Here is a 26,600-nt window from a genome sequence, read left to right as displayed (position 1 = left end):
CTGTAATTAAATAAAAAGGTGCTTCAACAAAGTATTAGTTTAAGGGTGTGCACACTTATGCAACCAGCTTATTGTATGTTTTTTATTTTTTATATTTTTTCCCCTAACAGATTTGTTTGTTTTTCAATTGAATTGTACAAGTTATAGGTCACAATAAAGGTGGGAAACATTTTGAAATGATTTATTGTGGTCTTATTTTTTTATATCACAAATGCCTGGCATTTTAACAGGGGTGCGTACACTTTTTATATCCACTATATACTTTATATATAACAATATGAAATCTGCAGCTATAGGCAAAACTTTTCAGACAAATAAAATATTACCTAATGGTATAACCCTAGAACATTCTACCATGGAATAACATTGTGACACCCCACCACTGGACCAGTAATCAAGGAGCCTCAATCCTCACCACTGACACCAGTAGGGGACATAGACTGGGAGGATGACAAGTGCACACACAGTATTTCCAGATGCAGCATGCAGCTCTCTGCATCAAGTGCAATTTCCCTTAAGAGTTCACAGAGACCACAGTCAGTCTGGGGGTGGTTTCTCCCTCTTTCTCCAGATCTCCAATAAGACTTCCCACTGGCACAGCTATAGAGTTGAGCCCTTAGCCAGAGTTTCAAGCCAAGTCCTCCAACACTCTCTCTGTCCAACCAGTGCTTCTTGTTCCTGCCCAAGTAGCTGACACACACAATCTTGAGCATTTGTTTTACCCACACACACACACACACACACACACACACACACACACACACACACATGGGAAAGGCTGGCACAGGTTTACTAGCTACACCCCCTTCTGCCCAGACTATAAGGTAGTTATCACTGCCACCACAACCCCTTATCAGCTACTTTAAGGCCCTTAACAAAGGGTTACCAATCTTACTGCGTAATGTTACTATTAAAACAAATGGTAGTTTGACTAAGAGCAAGGCTATTAAGAGTGGCCCATAGTGTCACCAAATAAATATACAAGTACTCTCAGAACTTAAATATCTCTAGATAGATCAGCTACAATGAAAGGTTTAAATATATTTAATAATAAATAAAAGAATAAGAAAATACTCAATATAAAATTACAGTAACCTCAGAGTTCCAAATCAAAGGAAATATTTAAAACAACATTGCAGGACAGTCTCAAATAAAGAAAGAAAAACATCTAAATTACGCTTCATTATATTCCTGACTATATCTAAGATAATTATACTGTTCCCTAGACTTACTTACTCAGAGCAAGGCAAGTGTGTGGTGAATGGGTCTTCTTTAGTTGTTGATGTCAGGTCGAAGATGTAATACAGAATGGTTTCTCTTTCTCAGAGAGTTCTTAAATTAATATCTCAAATATTACTGTTGAGATAGCTTGCAGAATTACATCATTTCTTGTCATCTGACTCTATCCCAGGTAAAACTTCCACTGCTGAAAGCTAGCAGTATTTAGCATCTACCTGTGAAAATGCATAGACAATGTCTTTTCCTCAGATCTTTGGCAAATGGTGGGAGTTGTAAAACAATAAAACACTTCCAAGACAATACAGAAAACTTCTCAGCACAGACATTGTGTCTGTTGCTGCACTGAAACTGAAAGATAACATCTTTTGTATGGCCTGGCTGTAAAGTAATTTAATTTCAGTTATTATTCTGAAGTTAACCCCCTGTATTCCAGTTTCCATTGATAAAATATATACATTTAAACAGTTGCAATAGTGTATGTACATTTCTGTCCTCCTTCAGCAGGGCACACCGTGGATACATGTTTAAGCTAAGTACTTTACAAAACATCTCTTCAGTATACATGTCTGTAAAAACCATCTTATATGACATACAGTTCTATTACATTTGTAGCACAAGCATATGAATCATGTTGATATTCACAAATGACATATAATTATTTACACATTTCCAGATAGCTGGGCTGGCAGTATCTCCTATCGTGACAAACATATTCCTAGTTTTTTGAAAAAGATGAACAAAGTACCTCTCAAACTATCCATTAGACTAACAATGCTTAGCTCATGCTTCTGATTCATATTAATGTGTCTCATATTTTTAGTATGCATCATCTTCAAAAAAACTGTAAGTAAGTTATTATGAATAAGAAAAGTTAAACAGGTGTTCAGAATCTTTTTTATAGGTTGACCCACCTGAATATCTCTACAGTCATCTTTCTCTGCACCTCACATTATCTCCCTGGTCTACTATAGGGAGGAAGGCAGTTGTTATTTTCATATTTATTAATTTATAGGTCAGATGATTTACATATTTTCTGTTTTATTGAATATGTGTATAAGTTATTCATAGGATCATAAGTTTATAAATTAGTACCAGGCTAACTGCACTTGTGGGCCATTCCAACCCCAGCCAATTATCCCATGTGAGAATCAGACCTTGTAGCTTGTGCCTATAAGGCAAACACCTCAACCACTATGCCAACCTCTCACCCTTGTAGACATATTTATATTCTTTAACTATATACATATGTACTTATTCTGATCTCTTTCTATTTCTGTCTTTATACTATGTCTTGTACTACTACTATATTCCCAGGTTTTATATTTTAGCTATAATCCTAGTGTAGAATATCATATAATAGAACATTTATATTTTCCCTTATATATTTTATACTCTTTAAACTAGTAATACTGTCCAAATAAGTTCTGTTTTTTCCTAAAATGTTAGTTGTAATAGTATCTGAACATCTGAAAAATTTTCCCATTTAAGATTCAAACTTTCCATAATAAATTGTTCCAAGATATTAAATTTTGTTATAATTAAAAAGAGACAATAACAGAGAAACACAATCTTATTTTTTTTTTATCAGAAGTGTCTTTCTATAGGCTAGTATATAAACTATCCTTTTTTGTACTGCAAGCATTCAGAACTATTTAATAACTGACATTGGTTTACAATACAGTTCACTGTCTTTTGAATATTATGCAATTTGTATTCATTTACATCTTAGCATACTATTCAAAATATCATGATTATTTACTTTTAGACCGGAATAAGTAACATGGACAGTTCTTAGAATTTTCAGAACTCCCACAGCATCACAAAAGTGCTTTTGACTCTAATTAAGCTGCTTCAAGCTGATCCTAATGACAGAGGCTTGCAAATGAACAGTTTCTCAGCTACAATTCACACAACATTCACAAGTGAATCCAAGCCACCTCTACATTACAAATCAATTGCTCAAACCCTTCCTAACCACTAAAATACATTTCAAAGTATGTTAACCATTAAAAAGCTATTGTATTTGAAGAAATAACATTTAATGATTTAGTAAGAACTATTTGTATGAGATGTTTATTATAATTCAGACTGTCATTTTTAAAGGAGATATAGCATTTGAACTTGCATTAAAAGAATAACAGTTATGTGTGATCCACGTTTAACTTTAAAGGTGTGAATGTTACTCTAATTTATTCGATAACATTCCAATAATAAATTTTATATATGTATTTTCATCCATTGTAAATAACATAGCATGTCTTTCCTGGGTGCTATTGCATGTCAAGTATACTATCAGTAGCACACTACTGGACCATTTTAAGAACCTGGAATGGAAGTTACATGCCTCTTTAGTGTCATGTGTTGCATCTTGTATTTTATTTAATAGTACATTACTCAACTATGCCAAGTTATTAGAAAGTGTGTCACCTAACATAGCTTTCATCATAATAATGATTAACTTTTAATTAAATGAATAGTTTAACCTTTTAAACTTTAAATGAAAATAAGTGGTTTTATTTCATATATAGCTAAAAGAATCAAACTATAACATTTTAAAAAGGGAACTAGTAACCATTTGAAGTAGGGAAAGAAAGCAAGAAAGATGATTTACCTTGTAAAAAGTAATATTCAGTACCTGCTCATAAGTATTGAAGCACTTCTTTAAATTAGTAAAGAAGTCATAACCATGAAATACATTTGTCCTTCACTTTTTTACTGTTTTTGTCTTTTATTAACCAACCATCTCTTATTGCATTTCTCTTCAAAGAAGTTAATACATACCTGTCCATTTCTTCTGTTTTTTTTTTCTAAGATTTTATTTTTCTGTATAAAGTCCATTGCATTCTCCAAGGTGTTAAAAACCTTCTTTCTTTCCGGAAGGTGAATCCTTATTTTTGCTGGAAATAAGGTTTGTGTTTTAATATAGTTTTTCTTTAAACTTTTAACAAGTGGCACACATGCTTTTCTCTTTGACATCACTAATGTTGAATACTCATTGTCAAACATTATAGTATTTTCTTTCATTTTTAGTCCATGCAGCTTTTAAGACTAAATCCTTACCTTGACCTGAGAAAAATATTATTATCACTGACCTTGGTGAAGGTGTTTTTTTTTTAAAGATTAATTGAAAAGTGATCTATCTGCCCTTTCAATACCAAAGGAAAAATCTTCAAGCAGGTTGAAAGTTTTAGGCATCCAGGTATTAAGGAATTGAATTATAATGTCTTCCTCTTCTTTTTCACGAATCTCATAAATCCTGATGTTATTCCTTCTAGATTTGTTCTCTAAGTCTTTTAATTTTTCCCAGAATAAGTTGCTTTGTTTCAGAAGAAATTCAGTGTTATTCTCATTTTCAAGTAATCCTCCATCAAAATCAGGCATTGCCTCTTCTGTACTCAAGATTTGTGATGATTGTTGTTTAAGAGATTCACTCAGCACTTCAACTTGTTTTTTTATATTTCTCTTTAAAATTGTCCATTTTGCATTCTTATTTATCTGTCTTGACAGGTAACTCATTCATGTTTCTTAGTATAGCCTGTATGTCTTTTTTCACTGTGCTGTCCTGTACACTGGGCTTAGAGTGGCTCATTCTGAGACAATTAGTTATTTCTAGTTTTCTTGACTGGAAAAGGCAATTAAAAGAACTTCAAACTTGTTATTTTTCAACTATAAATCCATCAAGGTTTGAAACATTCTATTTGAGTTTGTTTGTAAAAATCCTGTCAAAGATGTTAAAGTGAAGTAAAGCTAAAAAACAGTGCTGTGGACTGATCACCATCTTGGCCATGCCCCCAGTAACTACGTCTGGACAGTTCAGATACTGTAGTCCAGCTCAAAAGATTCATTTTCTCAGCTGCAACCATTTACTCCCCCAACATTTCTGAAAAAGTATTTTGTAAAGAATTTTTAAAAAGTGCCAAATTATTACATTTCCAAAAAACATCTTCCCAGTTATCCCTTTCTGCCCTATCATACCATCAGCATTTGCTATCTACCTGAGAAGAAATTATCTGGTCTGCAATAATTTTTTTTAATATTTCACCCATGAAGGTATAGCTTCTTATGTAGAATACTGCAACTGATTTAAAGACCCAATATAAGTTAATTTAGTTTTTTAACTGCATGCAGAGTTATTGCCAAAAAATAACATTTGTCATGCAAAGGTTGCAGGGATAGCTAATGAGAACTGAATGAAAGGAGTTCTTCAGTAATTTACACCTAGGTTAGTGTGATGTAAAGCAAGGCAATTAATGTTTTGACAACACCAGACATCTGCAGTGGGACTACATGATCTGTGTTGTCCTCAGTGCATCAGGATTGTGGCTGGCCTTATGCACAGGCAAAGCAGGTGGCTGTTTAATTTGCTGTGTAGTTAAGGGTGCTTTTTTGATGTTTGTGCACTGTATTTATTTACTTTAAGAGAATAAATAAATAGCTTGGGATGTCCCTACTCAAATATAATTCAGCTGAAGCACCATAGGGAGGAAGTGCTGTAAATCTGGCCATTCAGTTCATAGGCTCATAGGTTCATAGGTGTTTACTAGGCTAATGACCACCATGAGCCTTTTTAAGCCTAGCCATGCAGCCCAAATCTCTAATGAGTTCTGATACCCTTGATAAGTGTAAGCATGGGCCAGGGAGATGAACCATTTACAGGATACCTGTTTGCATCAGTGGTGATGAATTTCAGGTTTCTCATCCAATTGTCCAAGTTGCACTTGAATTGGATTAGAGATGAACTCTGCTTCACATGGATGGGAGCTTGTTTCATAGACAGGGTAGTCTCTGGGATACATACATATCTCTCCAGCAGGTCCTATTTATATCACAGACAAGGTTTAAGTCTTTAGAATGGGTAATTCTGGTACTGTTTGTTTTATGGATATGCAGGAGGTCCATCAGAATGGGATCTGACAATGCCCTGTATGCCAGGCACAGATGTCCACTCAAAAGCCTGTAGAAGACCGAATACAGGGATAGGGCCTTGAGGTGGCCTGCACAGGACATATTACTTATACTCTGTATTCTTTTAATGAGGAATCTCTGTGGACGTTCCAGTTGTTGGATATGCCTGGTTAGGTACATACCAAAGGGGGCATTGTACTCAATGATAGGTCTGATGAACACAGAATACAGTGGAACAATGACTTCCTTGGGCTTAGATACCATACCTTTGTTTATAATTTGTGCAACATAGAATGATTTCCTCACCATTGTAGACACATGATGATCAAAGGCTAGATTGCTATCTATGTGAGTCACTAAGTCTCTAACTACTGTGTCAGCTCTAAGGGGTGTATTGTTAATATGATAGTTACCAGGGCTGGATGACTTCCCAAAGGATACTATTATGTATTTAGGTTCATAGGTTCTTAGGTAGGTACTAGGCTATCTGTGCAAAGGCATTTATAAGCCTAGCCGAAAAGTGTTGGCTTTTGCCACCCCCTTAGATTAGTTCCCTGTGCAACTTTCCAGCAGAGCCATTGAAGTGATCCCCGGTGTATACTTTCTGTTTCTCATCCACTCGTCAATGTTTCTCTTGAAGAGGGTTAGCGATGAGCTCTGCCTAATGTAGACTGGAATCCTGTTGCAGAGCATGGGAAGTCTCTGGGACAGGAATCTATCCCTTCAGCACGTCCTATTTATTGTTGTGGTGAGGTTTAGATCCCTAGAGCATGTGGCTTGAGGAGATATGGTTTTCTTTAGGTGGAGCATATCCATCAATTCTGGGTTGGACAAGGCCTTGTATGTCAGGCAGAGATCACCTCAGAGTAGGTTGTATGCAACCGAGTACAGCTGGAGTTTCTTCAGTCAAGCTGCATAGGGCATCTGTTTGAGGCCAGTGATCCTCTTGGTGAGGTACTTCTGTGGTTTTTCCAGCTGTTGAAGGTGTCTTGTAAGGTACAACCCAAATAGGCCATTTTACTCTATGATGGGTCTGATGAGTGATGTGTAGAGGAGCACAATGACCTCCTTTGATCTGGATGCAAACCCTTTTGGGATTAGGTGGGACACATAGAAGGATTTTCTAACCACTTTGACAATGTGATTGTCAAAGGAGAGGTTACTATCTACTTGGGTCCTTAGATCCCTTATTACGTCTTCCGTATTTAGGGGGCTACCACCTATGTGGCAGTTTGTGGGTACTATGTTTTGTCCAAAGGGGATGACTATGCACTTTTTGGCATTTAGCTTGAGGCCATGGTTTTGACACCAAGTATCTGTCACAGTGAGACCCTTTTGGAAGATGTCTGTGTCAGCCGGAGAGTCAATTATAGTCCTTAGTTTGCAGTTGTCTCCGAACTTGGTCAGCCATCATCCTCCTGTGCTTGCCTGTACCTCTGAGAAGTATATGCCAAACAGGAGAGGTTCTAGGACTGAGCCCTGGGGAACACCACTTGTAACTAGTTTAGAGTCAGACCTAGCTCCCACAACTCTTACCATGTGGGTTCTGTCCGTGAGCCAGTTGGCAACCCATCTCATGATATAGGGGTTTATGTTCAGGCTGGTGAGCTTGTCTAAAATACCTGAATGGGGAATGGTGTCAAAGGCCTTTGCGAGGTCTAGGTAGGCTGTGTGGACCACCTTTCCCTCTTCTAGAGCCTTGGTAACTGTCTCAGAAAAGTCCACCAGTTTAGGAGGCATGATCTGCCCTTAACAAAGCCGAACTGGGTAGGGTTCAGTGTTTGGAGGTTCCCAATGTGTCTGTTAATGAGATCCATGATAATGCACTCCATAGCCTTGCAGACCAAGCTAGTCAGGCTTATAGGGTGATAGTTCCCAGGGTTTGTTGTGGCTCCACCTTTGTGGAGCATAATAACCGCTGCTGTGTGCCACTCTATGGGCACATAGCCTGTGGAGAGGCTGAGTTTGAACAGTTTGTTTAGGTGAGGGGTTAGTTCATCTTTGAGCTTGTGTAGGATGCAGCCTGGGACACTGTCCAGTCCCATTGATGCTGTGGCTTTGGAGACGGCTGCTTTAACCTGAGCGTCTGTGATTTCAGGGGCACTAAATTCTTCTGGTATGGTTATGGGCCCTTTTGGGGGTGAGAGGGGGTGAATTTTGTACTGAACCTGTTTGCCAGGATGTTGGTGATATCAGTCGGTTCAGTGTATTTTGTGCCATTCTGCACTAGCTCCGAGCATCTGAGAATTGCCACTTAGATTCTTGACATAGCTAAAGAATGCCTTGTGGTTATCTTTGGAGTCCTTGGCAATTTTTCTTTCGAAACTAGCCTTGGATGAGTAGTTTCTTGCTGATACTGATCGGGGATATCTTCCCTTCTTGGGATTTTACTCTTTTCTGTACTAGTTTTCTCCTTCTATTGTATAGCTTGTTTATGGCAGGGGTCCACCAGATTGGTTTCCTTTTCTTGGAGGAGTGAGTCTTGGTTTTGCTTGGGATAGCACAATCCATGCATTCTTGTAGGTGCCCGTAGAGTGCATTTGTAAAGGATTTTGCAGTTTGGACAGTGTTATCCTTTAGCATGGGGGCTTTGAAACTTTCCACCTTGGTCTTAAGTAGCGTGAAGTTTGCTTTTGAAAAGTTTTTCACGGTGGTTTCTTTGACCAGGGGTGGGGGCGGAATGTGGATATCCAGAGTGATTAGTTTATGGTCAGATCTAACCAGCGAGGGTTTGACCTCTGGTGTGGAACACTGATAGCCCATGTTGGTGATGACCAGGTCCAATACATTGTCACCTCTGGTGGGGGTGTTGACCAGTTAATCCCGGGCATTAGAGTTTATAAATTTTAGGAAATGTTGGGCAAGGGAGTTAGTACTTGAGTAGTTCTCCCAGTTAATGTTTGGGTAATTGAAATCACCCAATATCAGGGTGTTTGGTAGCACCTTTATGATTCCCAGTATTTCCAGAAATGCAGACTGGGGGTCTTGGGACATGGTGGGTAATCTGTAGCAAGCTACAATTTGAATTGCAGTTTTGCCCATTGTTAGTTGCACGTGGATGATCTCTGAAACATTGTGCTGTGCCACTAACCTGGAGGTGTGGGTATCTTTGATGAATATGGATACGTCCCCACCCTTTGTATTTCGTTCCGGGTTTTGTGGCCAAAATGTATGGTATGAGTTGTAGCCTGGTAGTGCTGGGGTGCTCTCTGGAGCCTTAAACCAGGTTTCTGTTACTGCACATATATCGATTTTCTCCATACCGAGGAGTGTCTCGAATGCGTGCATTTTGAGGTTTAGACTTCTGGCATTGAGTAGGATTACCCCCAGTTTTTTGTTACTTGTGCTATTTACAGCGGTGGGTTTATCTTTTGAGCCTTGCCTAAAAAAGACACTATGGGGTTGGCATGAGCCTTGGCCAGTATTCAAAAGCCTAAGGGATACAGGTGCAAGCCATCTTTAGTGAGGCGGCGTGGCTTGTCGAGCATGTCATCCCAGGCTGACAGACACTGGATCCCCTTTGAATGACATCAGAAGCTTAGCCAATTGTTGAAATTGATATTTTTTTCTTTATACTGTGGTATCATTCTTGGTGAGGGCAGAATGCTAATCAAGGTCAGGGTCATACTGGCCTGGGCTTCATGATTAGAGAGCTCCTCCACGTCTCTTTTCATGTAGTCCAGGGAGGTACGGCTCAGGTCATTCACACCAACATGGACAATGACAGAGTCGTATTTGTACTTGTTCTGGAGTGACCTGAGTGCTTGTGTTATGTAGCAGATCCTGACACCAGACAAGTAGCTAACAGTAACCTTCTCCTTGTTCAGCCTAGTGGCATTTAGTTTTAGTCCATGACTCTGACACCAGTTGTTTGTCTGTGTCAGCCCCTCCTGGAGAACATTTGTGTCAGTATGAGACTGAATGACTGCTCCTAACTTGCAATCATCTCCAAATGTAGTCAGCCAGAGACCACTGACATTGGCCTTGACTTCTGACAAGTAAATGCCAAAAAGGAGCAGTCCAAGGACTGATCCATGAGGGACTCCACTTGTGAATGACCTCTTTGTAGAGATGGACTCCCCAGTTCTAATTTCCTGTGTCCTGTCTGTGAGCCAGTTGGCTATCAACCAGGTGACATACGGGTTTGTACCTAACCTCTTGAGTTTGTCAACAATGTCCAAGAAGGGTATTGTGTCAAATGCCTTGGCTAGGTCAAGGTAGGCAGTCTGAATAATTTTGCCCTCATCAATTGCTTTGGTGACCTTCTCAAAGAAGTCCACCAGGTTGAGTAGGCATGGTCTGCCCTTTACAAAACCAAACTAGGCTGAGTCCAGTGTCTGGAAGTTTACTATATCTCTGTTGATCATCTCCATGATAACTCTTTCCATGGCTTTACATATAAGACAGGTGAGACTTATGGGTCTGTAGTTTCCAGGGTATGTAGATGGCCCACCTTTGTGCAAAGGGATGACCGTTGCCTTTCTTCATTCATGAGGCATGAAGCCTGCTTGGATGCTACAGTTAAATAGTAATTCCAGAGGCCCAGATAGGTCATGTTTCATGTTATTTAAAAGGCATCCTGGGATATTGTCTGGGCCCACTGATGCAGTGTTCTTGGTCTTAGAAAGAGCAATAAGGACCTATTTCCTAGTGATAGTAGGGGGGGGTTATATTTGATAATATTTCCTGAGGGAAGGTTGAGGGGGTGAGAGGAGTAAAGTTGGAGCTGAATTTATCAGCCAGGAGGTTTGCTATATCTTCTGGCTCAGTATAGGTGGCTCCATTTACAATGAGCTCTGTACACATTTGTGTATTGCCTTTGAGGTTGTGGACATAGCTAAAGAATGCTTTGTGGTTGTCCTTAGCCTGGGAGGCCAAACTTACCTAAAATTTGGGTTTGGTAGACTTTATTTGTCCTCTGAGTTGTTTATTTAGTTTAACGAGAGTGCTTTTATCCTGCAGGGTGTTGCACCTCCTAATTTTTGCTATGATTTTCTTCCTCCTATTATACATTTGATTGATTTTCTGATTCCACCAGGGTGGTTTGTTTGGCATATACTTTTCAGAGGTACAGGCAAGCACAGGTGCAGAGGGATTGAGATTTCTTTAGATGTAGCATTTCTAACAGAGCTGGGTCAGACATGGCTTTGTAAGTCAAGCAGAGATCACCTCTAAGCAGGCGATATGAGACACAGAATAGTTGGAGTTTTTTTAGTCTGTCCATATAGGACAAATGTTTAAGGCCTAGGATCCTCTCTTTGAGGTACTTTTATAACCTCTCCAGTTGCTGCAGGTGTTTAGTGAGGTACATGCCAAATGGGGCATTGTACTCAATAATTGGTCTAATGAGGGAAGAGTAGAGGGAGACAATGACCTCTTTCTTACTGGATGCAAAACCCTTAGTAATGAGGTGCGCCACATAGAAAGACTTTCTGACCACAGTGGCAATGGGCTGGGCAAAAGAGAGGTTGCTGTCAACTTGTGTTCCCAGATCTCTTATAACACCTTCTGTGTTTAGTGGACTACCATCAATGTAGTAATTCATGGGAACCAGGTTTTTCCCAAAGGAGATGATGACAAATTTTTTGGCATTGAGCTTAAAGTCTTAGTTCTGACACCAGTTGGTGGTCTCAGTGAAGCCTTTCTGTAGGATGTCAACATCACTCGGAGAGTTAATAATAGCTCCCAACTTGCAGCCGTCTGCGAACTTTGTCATCCAGAGTCCCTTCATGTTGGCCTAGACTTCAGAGAAGTAGATACCAAACAGGAGAGGACCCAGGACCGAACCCTGTGGGACTCCGAGCCCAGTGGCACTCCAGTCGTGACTGGTCAGCAGTCTGACTTGGAGTCAGCTACTTTCACACTGTGGGTTCTACCTGTGAGCCAATTTTCAACCCACCTAGTGATATAGGGGTTGATGCCTAGCTTAGTGAGTTTTTCTATGATTTCTGAGTGGGGCATGGTATCAAAGGCCTTGGCCAGATCAAGGTAAGCTGTATGAACCACCTTACCTTCACCCACAGCTCTGGTGACTGACTCAAAAAAATTGACCAAGTTAAGCAGGCATGATCTACCCTTCACAAAACCAAACTGTGTGGGATCTCGTGTTTGGAGATTCCCTATATCCTTGTTTATTACATCCATGATGATGTGCTCCATAGCTTTGCATATCAGACTCATCAGGCTTATGGGGCGATAGTTACCAGGGTCTGTAGTTGCTCCTCCTTTGTGGAAAGGGATGAATGTAGCAGCGCGCTATTTGGTAGGGACAAAGCCTGAAGTGAGGCTGTGATTAAAAAGGGTACACAGATAAGGTGTCATTTCATTCTGTATTTCATGTAGAACACACCATGGGATATTTTCAGTCCCATAGAAGCTGTATTCTTGGCCTTTGACAGTGCCGTTTTAACCTGTGCAGCAGTAATACTGGGTGCCTGGCAATCTACTGGTATTGCGACTGGTCCCTTGGGGGGGGAGGGGTAAAGTTGGCACTTAATCTGTCGGCCAGTATATTGGCAGTATCTGTTGGCTCAGTATAGGAGGTACCACTGTGCAGTAGCTCAGAGAAAATCTGGGTGTTGATGTGCAGATTTTTTATTTTATATGTCAGCACATACTATTGCTGGGCACATATTGGCAAGCAGTCAAAAAGAAAAACAAAAAAAAAGAACTGATAGCAAGTCATTAAATTTCAAAAATAAGGCATAAAATACATCACAGAACAGCCAAACCTTTAGAGTTTGTGATGGCCTAGTGCCCCCCCTACACACACCCCAAGCTTTAAAAGTGGTTTTGCTACAGGCTCTGTGATGCACCCCACTGCATCTAAGACTGACAATGTCCAGAGGGTAACCATTTGAAATGTCAACACTCAATACAGTGAGTCACAAAATGCAGAGACTCAATGACTGAAAGAACAGACTTACATATACTAAGTCCAGAATTCCACTTCTTCAAATATTTACTTTTCTCTTAGGTATGGCAGTCTCAGAGTTGGTATCTATAAGTTCAGAGAGTGTTGAGGGCTTGCTCCCTACATGGGAGTGTGCAGGGGAGCTTGCCCCCACTGTGGAAATACATTTTATGGAGAAGAGCGATTTTCAAGATTCACTCTTCTCAGGGTTTTCTGACTTTTTTGGGCTTTTTGGCACTCAGCATTTTGAGTGCTGACATTTCAGTAGGGAGTCTGCCCAGAAGGTTTATGTAGCTTGTAGGGGTGGCTGACTATGGTGCTGTCATTATTTTTTGAATTTTCCTTATAGACCTGCACAGAAGGTTACTATAGCTTGTCTAGGAACAGTGTACTGTTTAAAAGCACAAGATGGACTACATTTATGTGATCTTTTTTTTGCCCTCCCCATAACTAAATATCAGATGTGCATACAGGTGGCTATATTTTATTGGGTAGGGGCAATGAGGCATACTGTACTTATACATCCGACAGCTGCAGAGAAATATGTTGCTGTGTTTTATTTGTTCTTTCAGTTTTTTCCTAGTCTAACATCAGAGTGGTACAAAGTCAGCGGTTGTCTTTTGGGACTAGGGGTGAGGAGACTTGTATGTATGTTTGAGAGCAGCAGTGACTTATGACTATGACCATTGTGCCTTGACTTTCATCCCAATTTAACACCAAAGGATCCATAGAAGGTGACTATCATTATTTTTGGAGGGGATAATAGTGAGACAGGCACTATTCTTGGATATTTATGTATCCTCAGTTAATTGTAAACCTCTGCTTTGTCAGACACAACTTATTTTTTACTTTAAAGAAAAAAATAAGACTGACTTTCCTTCTTTAGCCATGTTTTTGTTCATGCCATAGTTGGATCAGACATTTGGAAAATGCTTTAAAATGCACCTCAGAACATCTATAACTACATGCTAATAGGGTTTTAGTGACCCCAAACCTCCAGCTTAATTCAACTATTTATTTTACAGTTATCTTAGTGCAGTCTTGACCAGTAAGAGTGTGTTGAAATGATTCAGAAAAATAAAAAGCTGAACAGTAAGACTGAATTTCTTTCCTCAGTTATGATTCTTGTTCATTTCATTATTAGATGAAAAGGCTGTTAAAAAATAAGTAAAATGTATCTCAGAACATCTAGAAATGTAATAGCTTCTAGTATCCTATCAATCCACAGATACCTGGATAATGTTATTTCCTCCTACTTATTGTAGCACAGTCTTGACCAGCTAAAGGGCATTGAAAGGATATAAGAAAAATATGAAGAGTAAGACAAAATGTGAGAAAAGGGTGAAAAAGTAATCTGGCTGGTGTGGAGAAGCCAGCATTGGGAAAAGTAGGGAGGCACCGGAAAAGTGCTAGGCAGGGGAGTGGGCAGCAGATCACATATGCAGAAAAACATAGATTAGTAAGAACACATTTGTCTGTCTTAAAATGCATTTTCATAAAGGATTTGGTTTGTGTAATCACGTATCAGCTCAGTATACAAGTGGTTTAATAATAATATTCTGGTCTCACTATCTCCCCTGATTAAACTTTCAAAAGCACAACATGTTTTTTTTTTTTTCTTGTTCAAGTAAGTGAATTTTAAAACTAAGATCTGCAAGTACCACTGAATGAGCTTATAGCTGAAAATAAAATATAACTTCTAGCATTTTTGCATAGATGATTAAGATCATGACTAAATAATGAGCTTCTGCAACATGCGGTTCTGGGTTTGATTCCCTAACTTGCCATTTACATATGTTGTGACTCTAAACAAGTCATTTATTCAGACTATACTCCTGGGTCATCCTTAAAAAAGGCCATTGTATCTGTATAACAAATAAAATAAAATAAATAGTTTAGACTAGAAATAATGACTAAAATGAGTCATAGTATAAAGTGATTTAGGTGGATGTTACTATATAATAAATAGGAAAACAATATATAATAATATAAACTGGTATATCCTGTTCTTGACTATAGTCTTGAAACAGAAGTATACCTGCATCATTGTGATTAGACATTGGGCCAGATTCAGAAAGGTTACTGCTAGGTGTATGTTTTGTATTCATCTTGTGGTAAACATTTCCAATCCAGAAACGTCCCTGTCACAGTGCTGCAACTTGAAGACATGCAACACCATAGTGTGCTGTCTCCATGACCTACCACAAATGCAAATGAGGCATTCCAGGGGAGCAGCTAATTAGCCATGCGATCTACCCAAGAAATGCCTGCAGTACGGTATTTACATAGCTGAATGATTCAGAGATTCAGTTCACTGTATAAGTTACATTGACCACCTGTGTTAATGAACCAGGCAGAAAGATTGTGTTAACGTGATTGTGCTAGAGGTAATTGCCAGGGAGTTTAACAGACAAGTACTGTTCCAGATATGTGCATGTTTCTACAAGTGTGGCAGCATGTGTGAGTGTGCGAGAGATATGAGTGGTATATGTGAGTGTGTGTCTCTGTCTGGGAGGTCTTAGCAAATGATTAGTAAGGGGATAGATAAGGTGTGTGTGTGTGTGTGTGTGTGTGTGTGTGTGTGTGTGTGTGTGTGTGTGTGTGTGTGTGTGTGTGTGTGTGTGTATTTGAATGTGTACATGTGTGTGGCAAAATTAATGAGGGACTATGTCTGTAGCAACCTGATCCATGGGCAGCCAGTGTTAACTACCCCAGCAAACTGCTGATTTGCACTCTTGGTAGTTGAATGATTTAGAGAGTTGCAAATTAGCCACTATCTCTTAATTTTTACTCATCTCATAAACAGACCCTTTTAGCTGCAGCTCTTACCCCGGTGGTTGTGTTCTTTCTGAATACACAGGATTGTTTTAGGATACATATTTATACTGAAGTTCAATATGCAAGTTCAGTATAGTATTTTATAAGCAGATGGATTTTTTTGGATGCTATAGAAATATTTTCATGCAGTACTATCTAGTGAGCAGTATGACATTTTAATGTTTTAGATGTAAAGTATTTAATTTAATGTATATTATCTGTTATGTATTTAAGTTTAATATATGTGGCACAAGGTTAAAATATTACCTTACTAAGTTTACGTAAGAAAAACAATGTAGCTTAATGCTAAAAATGAAATACGACAAACTTTACTTGTGTGTATCCTACTATTATTTCAGATACTGTATGTATTATTGTTATAAAAGCGTATTTGTAATGATTAAATGAAAACTAATTGCATTATGTCAGTTTGAAGAAATCCTGGTAGAAATGTATTGTAGCTCCTCTGTAAGCACAACATTTTTAGTTAGCAGTTATGCAGCAAAGATGTGTAACTAGTCCGGTAAAGAAGAAAATTCTGGTATGTTATATGATAAGTGGGTCCACAGACAGAGGACTGAGTTGTGATAAGGAAGACAACAATGGAGAACATCCTTTATTACATGTCACGTCACTGCATGGCTTTGTCATCAGGGAACTGGACATCTTGTAGTGTCAAAGGGAAAAAAATAACACTAGGAAATGCACACTCCCAGTGATACTGTAAGGGAATCATCATGCAAGTAGGTGATGGAAGGGTAGCTATAGTGGGGAAGCACAAGTTTTAAAACATAGTTGTGCTCTGCAATGGATTCCTTTTTTCATCATTCCGTGGATGAACTCTGAAGGAGGAAGCACTTAACAATACCACTGGTGAGATTTTTGAAATGTTGGCACTGGATAAGCCTAATTCCCTTATACGGTAACTTGGTGTAGGTGGGAAAATATAATGAATGGCTTATGGGAGTTTTAATTAGTCTGCCTGAAGTTAAACCTTGCTTTCTCTTTCTACCCATAGAGTACCTTGCCTGTACTTTGGTTCCTGATGTAAGATATATATAGGGCGTCGTCAGGGTGAGGTGCAGAGGGGACTGGACTGGAAGAGTATTGTTTCATCATGCATTACAACTAAATCAAATTTATTGCTATCAGTAAAGATGTTATTTTGAGGTCCTGATATTGATTGGTGGGACACCTGACACTACCACTTGTGGTATGCTTTTACACATGTAGTGTTGGGGGACAGTGAGAAGAGAAGAAGTAGTCGACTGAACGTTTCTTAGAATGATCTTCACCTAAGGTGTCAAAGTCATTTTCATCTGGTAGCAGACTGAAGTACTAACATTTTTGTTTAATGCCACTAGAAAGAACATCTTTAGATGTCAGAGCGTGTCATGGTAATGATGATTATAGAAAAAAACAACCATACACTATTCTAGGTAGAAATGATCAGAACCTTTTCCATGGTAAACTATGCATACAAGTCAGTACAGTAAAGGGTAAAGTAAATAAATCAGTTTTAATATGAAGGCAATTCACCTGACAAAGCAACCAACATAGTATATTATTTGCTTTCTTATATAAAATTAATTAGCTTTAAGTAAACAGATAAGAACACATAGTAGACTGATGCTACCTGTTTCAGCATTTAATGCTACAAAGTGCATTGCATAATTTGCTCTCAAATGGCTAACATTATATATAAACTATATCTTTTTTTTTTTGTTTTCAGATGCCCATGACTGTATTAAGTGCCCAGATGATTCATGGAGTAATAAAGGACAGAATGAATGTATAAAGAAATTCATCGAGTTCCTGTCTTATCAGGACTTCCTTGGAGCAATACTGACTACCATCACTAGCGTCACTGTACTGCTTCCTGCTTCAATATTAATTATTTTTGTTAGGTATCGTCACACTCCTATTGTAAAAGCCAACAATCGAGAACTGAGTTATATTCTACTCATAGCTCTTATCTTGTGTAGTCTTTGTTCTCTGATTTTTATTGGAAAACCCACTGTATTAATGTGTATGCTCCGCCAGACTGTCTTTGGTATAATGTTTGCTCTTTGTGTCTCTTGTGTACTGGCTAAAACCATCACAGTAGTCATAGCCTTCAAGGCCACTAATCCAAACAGTAAGTTAAGAAAATGGATGGGGCCTGTACTTCCTGGTTGCATCATCTGTTTCTGTACAATGATTCAAGTCACTCTGTGTGTAGTGTGGCTGTCAACTGCACCTCCTTTTCCTGAAGAAAACATGAAATTCAAACTAGATACAATAATAATAGAATGTAATGATGGGTCCAGTAATGCTTTGTGGTGGCTGTTGGGTTACATGGGCCTCTTAGCCAGTATAAGTCTTGTGGTAGCTTTCTTAGCCAGGACACTGCCTGACAGTTTCAATGAAGCCAAGTTTATCACATTCAGCATGTTGGTGTTTGTCAGCGTCTGGCTGTCCTTCATCCCTGCTTACCTGAGTACCAGGGGAAAGTATATGGTTGCTGTGGAGATATTTGCCATTTTGTCTTCCAGTAGTGGTTTAGTTATATGTATCTTTATTCCAAAATGTTACATCATATTAGTCAGATCTGAAATGAACACCAGGGAGTATTTAATAAGAAAAGGAACCTTTACCGGTTGAGTCTAAACATGCAGTATATGCCTGTTATATAAATGGTTCAGAGAACATAAGCAATTTAATAAATATATATTTAAAAAAAGTTTCTGGAATGTCATACATTTTCTCACAGCATGACAAATGGAAATAATGGTGCAGTACTTTCAGCAGACAGCAAAAAAAAAAAAAAGTCTCATAGACCAAGCTAAAATAATAATCATTTTAGCGTCACAGAGGGAGCTTCTCACTTAGTAAGCTGCTAAAAGAGAACTCCACTCCTCCAGCTTGCATGTATTACAAATTGATTTGTCAGGTAAGATCCTCCAGTTTTGACCTATTATCTTCCAGTCTCACATTCACACTATGCTGTGGTGGGAGTTTATACAGAAGGAGCCACCTATATCCACATCTCAGCAATGCTTGTCCCCTTTGTTTGTGCTTTCCAGGTTGATGACTAAAGTTGTTAATGAGTTCTAGCGTTTGAATTACCACTTAGTTATTTATATGTTTATGTACTTGTTTGTTTATTTGACTTTATATTTATATGCATTTGATTATCATGATATTCTGACTGGGCAAAAACATTTTCAGCAGGTGTCCAGGGAGAAAAAATAATTTGACAATTATCTACAAATGTAAAATAAATGCATTCAAACAAAAAACAGAGAAAAGATTCCAGAGCTATATAACATAAGTATCAATGGGAAGGGTAGCTGGGAAGAGGTGGGGTAAAGATCTCCTAGTGGAGGAAATATGCCAGTAGTTATTACCCCTGAAGAGCAGCTGATTAGTGTACACCCGAGGTGCTGTATCTAGCCCTCAGTTGCTATCTCTCATCTGGCTGGGTAAGCCTTTAAAAAGGCTCAGGGAGAGGTAACCAGTGGCAAGGTTCTTGTGAATGGCCTTTGAAAAAGGCTGTGGCTCGTGTCCTTTAAAAAGGCCTATTAGTGGATAGCTTTTAAACTGGTCCTTTGAGGAACAATCTTTAAAAAGGCTGTGGGGTCCCTTTAACAGGCTCTGGAAATAGCCTATTGTAATGTTAAGTAGCCACCAAGAAGGCTACCTTAACAAACCCTCCATCCAGCCTTAAGAAAGGCTTATTGTGTCAAGCCTTAAAAAAGGCTGCTGTGGAAAGCCTTAAAAAGGCTTTTGTGAGAAGCCAAACACATCATTCTGGAAGGCAAAGTTCAAACTTTTTTGTGCAACATTTCAAACTCTCATCTGCTTTTACAGGCCTAACTTTTGTAACAAAACTCATGCTTCTTCAGAGTTCCTGGTTTCTTCCCATGGCATGTGTTATCATTTCAGTTTTAAAAGATATGCCCTAGAAATGCTCCTCAGCCAAAAAAAAAGCTACACAATCTGCAATTTCTTCTGTAGCTTTATAGGTTCATAGGTTCATAGGTAGGCACTAGGTTATTGGCCCTAGGGTCTATATAAGCCTAGCCAAATGGTACCCTGGCTTTTGCCACCCAAGAACATTATTTTCCTGTGCCCCTGTCAAGCAGACCCACAGAAGTGATCCCCGGGGTGAATTTCCTATTTCCCATCCAATCATCAAGATTTTTCTTGAAGAGTGCTAATGAGGAGCTTTGTTTGATATAGATAGGTAGTTTGTTCCAGAGTATGGGAAGTTTCTGGGACAGGAATCTATCCCTCCAGCATGTTCTGTTTATTGTGGTGACAAGGATTAGGTCCCTAGAGCATGTAGCTTGGAGGGATTGGGATTTCTTTATGTGGACCATGTCCAACAGCTCTGGGTTTAACATAGCTTTGTATGTTAGGCAGAGATCACCTCTGAGTAGGCGATATGCTGCAGAGTAAAGCTGGAGTTTTTTGAGACGGTCTGCGTAGGGCATCTGTTTGAGGCCTGTAATCCTGTTTGTGAGGTATTTTTGTGGCTTTTCCAGTTGTTGTAGATGTCTTGTGAGGTACATACCAAAAGGGGCGTTGTACTCTATAATGGGTCTAATGAGTGATGAGCAGAGGGGAACAATGACCTCTTTTTTCCTGGATGAGAAACCTTTTGTGATGAGGTGGGCCACGTGGAAGGATTTCCTGACTACTGTGGTGATGTGATTATCAAAGGAGAGACTACTGTCCACCTGTGTCCCAAGGTCTCATATCACACTTTCGGTGTTAAGTAGACTACTGCCTATGTGGTAGTTCATGGGTACAGAGTTTTTACCAAAAGGGATGACGATGCACTTTTTGGCATTGAGCTTGAGGCCATGGCTTTGACACCAGGCATCTGTCTCAGTGTGGCCCTTTTGTAGGATGTCCACATCCTTAGGAGTTTTGATTATGGCTCCTAGTTTGCAGTCATCTGCGAACTTCATTAGCCAAAGACCTTCTGTGTTAGCCTGTACTTCAGAGAAGTAGATACCAAACAGGGGAGGACCTAGGAACTCCACTTGTCTCTGGTCTTGGATTTAGAGTCTGCTACTTTCACAGTGTGGATTCTGTCAGTGAGCCAGTTGGCAACCCATCTTGTGACATAGGGATTTATAACTAGTTTAGTTTACTTGAAGATTTATGGAATGGAAGGTGTGAGAGTCTATCTGGATTACAAGAATTCTTAGAAACTTACATTTTATTTAATAGTCACAAGCTGTTTGCTTGCATTGCAGGCTAACTCATGCTCAACAATATTAGGAATGACTTTTGGACATCAACCAACTTGAATTTTCCAGCCCAGTGAAAATGATTGAATTTCTTTATTCCAAATGCTGAGGGAAGTGCTTCATTCTCAATCTCAGAGTGTTTTCTCTCAAAAGATGTAAAAGTTGTTGCTGTATATCCAACTGGTCTTTAATTCCCTGACGGCATAATCTGTTGAATCACATTTGCCCCTAGCAGAGACATCATAAAGAAGGGACACTTACAACTCTTGATCATAAGGTACCAACACTTTATCACAAGTCAACATTTCTATACATTTTCTGAAGCAATTTTGCAAAAGACATTTCCATGGTTACCATTGTTAAGTCACATTTTCATTTAATAGTCTGTATAACAGTACTAACAAGACGCTTTGGTTAGGGATGAACTTTCTGCAATAACTAATCAAACCAAGAAATGCCTGTAACGTCTAAAACGTCTAAGTACATATTAGGGGAACCTCATGATTCTGTGAATTAGACCAGATTTGTTTCCTGTCTGGCTTATCAATGCACTCAAACACACACACACACACACACACACACACATATATATATATATATATATATATATATATATATATATATATATATGAATGATTATATTACCATTAGTGGAAAAAAAGATTTCTTAAGACATACTACATTGGCCCATTTCATCTAAAAACACATTTAATCAGGATGCAAACCATCAAACAACAGTGATTACAAATGTAAATCGACTACAGTCATTACACTGCAACTAAACCAGTACCCCTAATGTAAAAAAACTATAGCTTGACAGACCAACAATATATATGTAATGTTGTGTGTGTGTGTGTGTGTGTGTGTGTGTGTGTGTGTGTGTGTGTGTGTGTGTGTGTGTGTGTGTGTGTGTGTGTGAGAATGATGCAGAGATAGCTAGATAGATAGATAGATGATAGATAGCTAGATAGATCGATATATAGATAGATAGATAGATAGATAGATAGATAGATAGATAGATAGATAGATGGATAATAGATTGACAAACAGGGCTGGTGAGTGTTTGGCTAACTCAGGACTCGTTAAACAACTTTCAAGTGCTGATATATCATCTGTACAGAAGAATGAGAAAAAGACTTGTCTCCCCGACTGACCCACGTTAAAGCCCAGTTCAGTCACTTAACTGGTTTTGACTCACTAAAACAGGTAGACTAGTTGTGATGATGCACTGATAGATATATGTGTATATAACTCTATCTATATCTATATCTATATAGATCTATCTATACATATGTATATTTATATATATATATATATATATATATATATATATATATATATATATATATATCTATATACACACACACACACACACACACACACACACACACACACACACACACACACACACACACACACACACACACACACACACACACATATATATATATATATATATATATATATATATATATATATACACACACACACCCACATACAAACACACACACACACACACACACACACACACACACACACACACACATATATATATATATATATATATATATATATATATATATATATATATATATATATATATACATATATATATATACACACACACACACACACACACACATATACATGGATTCATGTCAAACTATTTCCTGTAAACCTCAGAGGAGGTCTTTTTTGAAGCAAGTAAGCCCCTCACACCCATAAACTTATATACACCAACTCTGATGTCAGACAACAGTGGAGAGAGATTAATACTCTACTATCACCAAAGTGGTTTATTATTATTGTTTTAAACTCACCATCTATAGTTTTGCAATTCTACCTTTACAGCATTTGTGTAAGTTAATAAGAAATGAGAGGGTCATTTTCTTTTTTAATTACTCAGCAAATTATCCAAATATACAATTAAATTTTAATCCTTGAATAAGTTTTCCATTCTTCTTTGAAATACAGATGGTGCTGGACTCATACCACATGGTAATTTATACATTAACAAACATCTGTCTATATCAATTAAATATTTTTAAAACTGTCACTAAGTAATACAATTTTTTAGAAAACAAATTAGGCCTACTCAGAATGGCCACCTGCTCTTCCACTCGAGGGAAACATTAAGCCCCTGCACCTACACCCTCATTAAGCTTCACTGCACTGAGAATACCTTCTTCATCAATCCTTCCCAGCTCTTTATCCATTTGTTCTCTCAGTGCAGTAGGCGTCTCTCTACAGTTACAAAACTAGCAAACCATACTTTAAGCTGCAAAAGTGTGGGCCTTAAAACCAAGTAGAATTGCTAGCTCCTTACAAACCACTTCAGCATGCAATTCAGGCTACTTTTTGCACTGATTTATACTAATGTTGCACACTTTGGCACACAGTTTTAATTTGTCTTCCATTGTAATGCCAGTTTCTGCAGCCAGATCACCACTCACAAAGTCTTCATATTTTTTTAGCCTATTCCATTTACTATTTCAGTTTACCAAGGACACACTAGCTCACCATACATATAATTCAAGATAAGCAGTAGTGTTCTATAATTGTTCCTTACAGAACAACACAACATATCCTTTCAGGTATAGTAAATACAGCTGCAAAGTATCAGTCTCCAAGTCCAATTTTTATCATTTAAACTAATGATGGACATAAACAATTATTTCCATTATTGATTACATACTGAAAAATCTAAGTTTGTTTTTGTTTTCACATTCATTTTCCTCTTTTTATGTGCATTTCATATTTTACCATGATTATTATTTCACTCATCTTGTAACCATACTTCACTACACTGTATTATTTTTAACTGTTTCACTTTCTCACAGCAGGGGGTTTTAGCCTTTTTTGTAATTACAGACTTGTGTTAGGCGATTTTTCACTGTTACACAACACTACTTTTCTCTGAATTTCTGAAATAAATTTTAAAGATGAGGATGTATGATAATAAGGCTGGAAGATAGCAGGTTAATGAAGAATTACTCAGCTGAAAGGAAGGCGAATGAACAGAACAGTACTCCCTTAGATATGTGATGGAAGACACAGTCAATAGGTTTAAAAGAGCATATGACAAACAAGGAAAAGAATAAAAAGTAGGAAATAAAGCTTTGTAGTTAGGGATGTTGTTTTGAATATAAAAATGGATGGAGACAGCCAATGTCTACTGCTCTACATAACTTGTCAGTGTCTATTCTTCCATGAACATGGCCAGACTATGTGAAACATGAATAGGGATATCTAGTAAGATACCAGAATCCTGCATACTGTACCACTAAGGATACTAGGCAGGGCTAGCTAGTAAGGTATCTGAATCCAGCATGCTGTAATGGGGGGATAACCTGAGACTGTTAATATCCTGCATACAGCAGCATGAAGAATAGTTGGGAATTGTTCGTATCCTACATGCTGTAGCAGGGGGACACCTGGAGACTGTTCATATTCTACATGTAGTAGGAAGGGAATAGCTGAGGGGTTGTTCATATCCTACTTACAGCAACAAGGGGATAACTAGGAGCTGTTCATAACCTACATGCAGTAACAGGGGCATATCTTGAGACTGTTCATATCCTATATATTGTATCAGGGGTATACGTTTGGATTGTTAATATCATACATACAGTGGTATGGAGGATAGTTAGGGACTGTTCATATCCTAAATGAAGTAAGAGGGGAGATAGCTAGGGACTGTTCATATCCTAGACTTCATAACAAGGGGATAGCCGGGACTGCTCATATGGTACATGTGGTAACAGGGGGATAGTTGAGGAATGCTCATATCCTACATGCAGTAAAAGGAGGAATAACTGGGGACCGCTCACATCCTACATGCTATAACAGGGAAATAACTGGAGACTATTCACATCATACATGCAGGAGCACAGGTATGGTTGGGGGCTGTTCATATCCTACATACTATAGCAAGGGGATTGCTGGGGAGTGTACATATCCTATGTGTTGTAACAGGGGGATAACTGGAGACTGTTCATATGCTAGATGTAGTAGGAGGGGATAACTGAGGACTGTTCCTATCCTACATGCTGTATCAGGAGGATAGCTGGAGGCTGTTCCTATCCTACATGCTGTATCAGGGTGATAGTCAGGAACTCTTTATACCCTACATGCCATAACAGGGGGATATCTGGGTGTGGTCATATCCTATATGCTTCAACTGAGGGATAGCTTGGGATTGTTCATATCCTACATGCAGTAGCAGGGGGAATAGCTGAAGACTGTTCATATACTGCATGGTGTAGCATAGGCACCCAGGATTCAAGTATTCTAGCATTCTTCCCTTGCCAAAAGTCCACTGAACAACACAATTTAAATATTTTAAACCTTTCTCAAATCTCTGTCCAATAACCAAAAAAAAATATGTGTATGTATATATATATATATATATATATATATATATATATATATATATATATATACTTTAAGTCTGAGATGACATTTTTTGGAATATTCCATTTTCTGTCTTTGGGTATGTGGTATATATATATATATATATATATATATATATATATATATATATATATATATATATATATATATATATATACACACACACACACACGCACGCACGCACACACACACACACACACACACACACACACACACACACACACACACACACACACACACACACACACACACACACACACACACACACACTAGTGTATACCCTGGCTCTAGATGATTCAAGTGACACCTCGACACCATGTGCAAAACTGGGAAAAGGGGTTGTGGATGGATGGGCATATCTATATATATATATATATATATATATATATATATATATATATATATATATATATATATATGAGTGATATCATAGGAACATAGGATCATAGAAAATTACTAGGCTATTGACCAAGAGGTCATTTTAAGCCTAGCCGTTTCAACCCAGTGTAATACCATAGAAGTGCTAGTAATTACCCATGATTGCATTTATTGATGACTGCTCATGTCCAGGAGGGTTGTGGATGCTACCCCCTGGTAAGAATTTACAGTGCCCCATCCACTCATCCTGGTTCCTCTTGATCCATGTCATAGAGGTGCTCTGTTTCACATGAATTGGTAGCCTGTTCAAAAGATGTGGCAGTCACTGTGAGATAAATTTGTCCCTCCAGCATGTCCTATTTAAGTCGTAGGCCATATTTAAGTCCATGGAACAGGTAGCCCTAGACACCTTTGATTTATGGATATGCAGCAGGTTCATTAGGTTTGGGTCTTGGATTGTTCTGTAGGCCAGGTATAAGTCTCCCTTAAGAAGTCTATATGATATGAAGTATAGTGACAGGGACTTTAGTCATTCTGTGTAAGACACATGCTGTAACCCCTTGATCTTCTTTGTTTGAAACCTCTGACATCTCTCTAATTGTTGCAGGTGCTTAGTATATTACATGCCGAATGGGGCGTTATACTTAATTATGGGCTGGATAAGTGCCAAGTATTGGGGGATTATAACTTCT

The 26,600-nt window shown here is 38.4% G+C and overlaps 1 protein-coding gene across 1 annotated transcript in view; it reads left to right on the top strand.

Moving 5' to 3' along the window:
* LOC122816257 (vomeronasal type-2 receptor 26-like) overlaps positions 1 to 19,187 on the top strand; it is a 71,267-nt gene extending 52,080 nt beyond the window's left edge. Inside the window, exons 5-6 of the mRNA XM_044088995.1 lie at positions 17,607 to 18,490; positions 19,125 to 19,187. Of these exons, the coding sequence (XP_043944930.1) occupies positions 17,607 to 18,490; positions 19,125 to 19,187 (947 nt within the window). The remainder of the gene's footprint in view (positions 1 to 17,606; positions 18,491 to 19,124) is intronic.
* Positions 19,188 to 26,600: the final 7,413 nt, after the last annotated feature.

This window comes from Protopterus annectens, chromosome 12.part0, assembly GCF_019279795.1.
Source record: "Protopterus annectens isolate FY-2018-M chromosome 12.part0, PAN1.0, whole genome shotgun sequence".
Taxonomy (NCBI): Eukaryota; Metazoa; Chordata; order Ceratodontiformes; family Protopteridae; genus Protopterus; species Protopterus annectens.
Note: the sequence above shows the minus strand (reverse complement) of the source record. Positions and strands in the feature narration are given on the sequence as shown.